Source organism: Clarias gariepinus, chromosome 11, assembly GCF_024256425.1.
Source record: "Clarias gariepinus isolate MV-2021 ecotype Netherlands chromosome 11, CGAR_prim_01v2, whole genome shotgun sequence".
Classification (NCBI taxonomy): domain Eukaryota; kingdom Metazoa; phylum Chordata; class Actinopteri; order Siluriformes; family Clariidae; genus Clarias; species Clarias gariepinus.
Window position 1 is genome coordinate 7797853 of NC_071110.1, and position 2859 is coordinate 7800711.

At 31.6% G+C, this 2859-nt stretch overlaps 1 protein-coding gene across 1 annotated transcript; it reads right to left on the reverse strand.

Annotated features, from left to right (window-relative positions):
* Positions 1-1511: 1511 nt before the first annotated feature.
* Positions 1512-2471, reverse strand: LOC128533270 (olfactory receptor 2AT4-like). The gene has a single exon (XM_053507517.1). It carries the CDS (start codon positions 2469-2471, stop codon positions 1512-1514), a length of 960 nt encoding a protein of 319 aa, XP_053363492.1.
* Positions 2472-2859: the final 388 nt, after the last annotated feature.

Below are 2859 nucleotides of genomic sequence, written 5' to 3' on the forward strand. Positions count from 1 at the left end.
TCCGGGAGTTTTTAGTTGCCACCGGGCCCCCTTGGCACGCTCGATTGTCCTACAAAGTATCCTCCTTTCTCCTTTTCTCCTCTCTCTTGCTCTGTCCTAAACTGGGAGGTGTGTGTTTGTGTGCGCGTATATGTGTAACTGAAAGCTCTTATTGGTAAACTGGTGTGTGTGTCCCATCTCCTCTCCACTCTCTGGTCTCAATCTCTAAAGCCACAATTCTTTTCAAAGGTAAACCTCAGGTTAATTTGTTTTATTTTTACTTCATATTTTGATTAATTATATTTATATTAATATTTTTGGCATGTGGAACAAATCATTGCCATTTTCATTATTTTTTCATAGGAAAATCCACTTAGATATACAAGTGCGTTAATATACAATGACACTTCCAGAATTAATTATGCTTGCAATCCAAGGTTCCACTGTAAACTCATTACAACAAATAATGCAAATGAAGGTTTTATTTAAAAAAAAACAAAACCTAAATGTAACTTTTTTTGAGGGTGATTAAGAAAGAACGGGTGTGGTGAAATTTAAGTAATCATGAGTGTCAAGGACGAATGCAAATTTAGATATTAATTGTGTAGTTCTTGGTGGGCAGTGCATTAAGAAGTACAGATGCATATTAAAAAAAAAAAAATCCATGTCATAGTCCAGTGGACACAGACAAAGTTTATTTTTATAAGGTGTAAATTATTAAGTTCTTTCAGCCTTATACTATATTGATGGTCTCCTGAAGCAAATTACAGAATTAGGCCAGGATAAATAATTAACAAATAAATTAATTAATTAATAGGCCCTTTACTTTTTCTTGAGGCTTTAAATATGAGATAGAGCAGGCTCCTCAACATATCAATAATGATTAGCATTTAACTCATGTATGTTTAAAGTTCGGCAAACAAGGCATGGCAAACATAATAAGACATATTAAAGGAAAACATAATACAGCTAATGTCACTATGTTCCTCACTTTTATTTTTTTTTATTAAATAATTTAATACATTAAACATTTGAAGAAAATAAAATATTGTTCAAAGTACATATGGTGCTCATATTTAATGATAATTTCTGTATTTATTATATATTCCATTATTTTGTGAGTTATACTATAATTTATAAAGAAAAAATTATGGAACTACATTACCAAAATTATGTTAGTATGGAATGCATCAAATTAAAGATTCATATGAATTAAATTCTGAATCAAATTTTTCTTCAAGTTTTAAGGAACATAATTTGGTACATAAAGATACAAAAAATTGTTTAAGCTTCTCCATTCTGTGTGACAAAAACTCAGTCATTTAGATTCAGTTTTTTTTCAGGCATTTTCACGGCATGTTTTATACAAGGTACCATGTTTTATACAAGGTACCATGTTTTTTAATGTGCACAAATTTTAAGTAATGCAATTTTGCAGCAATTTTTCTTCTCAAATGAGGGATTTCCTGTATAGCACTACTTGAGTTGGTCATCATGTAGGTCCAGTTACAATTCCTCATTTACCGTATAGTTTAAGATAATAAGGTCAAGCTTACTTGGTGTTTTTTAAATTTGCTTATTAAAATGTTCTTAACTTCTTCTGTTTTTAGACTGTATAGTAATGGGTTTATCATTGGAGGTAGCAGGCTATACAGCAAAATGATTGCAATTTGCAAATCAGCATTAAATGTAATACCTATATTCGCAGCCAAGTAATTAAGACACCTAGGTAAGAAGAAGAGAGCAATTATAATGAGTTGAGAACTACATGTTGAAAATGTTTTTAGCCTTCCATGTGTACTAGATATTTGTAGGACGGCAAAAATTATGAAGGAGTAGGAAAACACAATTATGGCAAGAGATCCCAGCAATATAACCATGGCATAAACAAAAGCTGGAAAACTATATAGAGCCCGGTCAGTGCATGCAAGTCTGGTAATAGATATGTGATCACAATAACAGTGAATAATAGTATTGGCACCACAATAAGTAAGTGGGAAGGCTCGAACAACTGTCATTATACTGATAGGATGAGAAAATACCCAGATTACCATGGACAGAATTAGTGTATTTCTATTTGACATTATAGTATGATAACCAAATGGGTAGCAAACTGCTATATATCGATCTATGGCCATTACGGCTAGTGTGTATGAACTGACCACACCAAAATAATGTACTAAATACATCTGAGAAAAGCAAGCTGCAAAAGAAATAGTCCCATCTTGGAACACATATCTAGCAATGATCTTCGGTAAGGTGGTTGTACTGAACAACACATCAGACAACACAAGACTTACATAAATAAAATACATTGGTTTGTGGAGACATTTGTTAGTTGCAAACAAAAGAAGAAACATTCCATTTACAATCAAGATGCACACATAAACTAAACACAAAACTGCAGATACAAGGACATAATATGTAGGATGAAGTCCAGGAAAACCAACAATGTAAAAGTCCTTCACAAACGTCACATTTCCATCTGGCATTATTATCTATTATTCTGAAACAGAAAATACAGAAAAATCATACTACGTAATATACACTGTGCGTGTAAGTAGATAGATAGATAGATATACTTTATTGTTCCTGTGAGGGACATTTTTACAATACAGCAGCAGTAAGTTAAACAAACAGTAGAAGAGGGAAAGGGAAAATAACTAGCAGAATGTAATTAAATAATTGTAACTAATATAAATTATTACAATATTGCAGATGATGCTACATAGAAAAAAAACGAGTGCAAACTGCCAATTCGGATAAAAAAAAGTTATACATTGTTATATAGGTGAAATAAGTAAGTAACATAAAATATTTTTAAATATAACATTTCAGTGTTGTTTTACATGATTTTTAGATCACCTATTGTTTACAGCT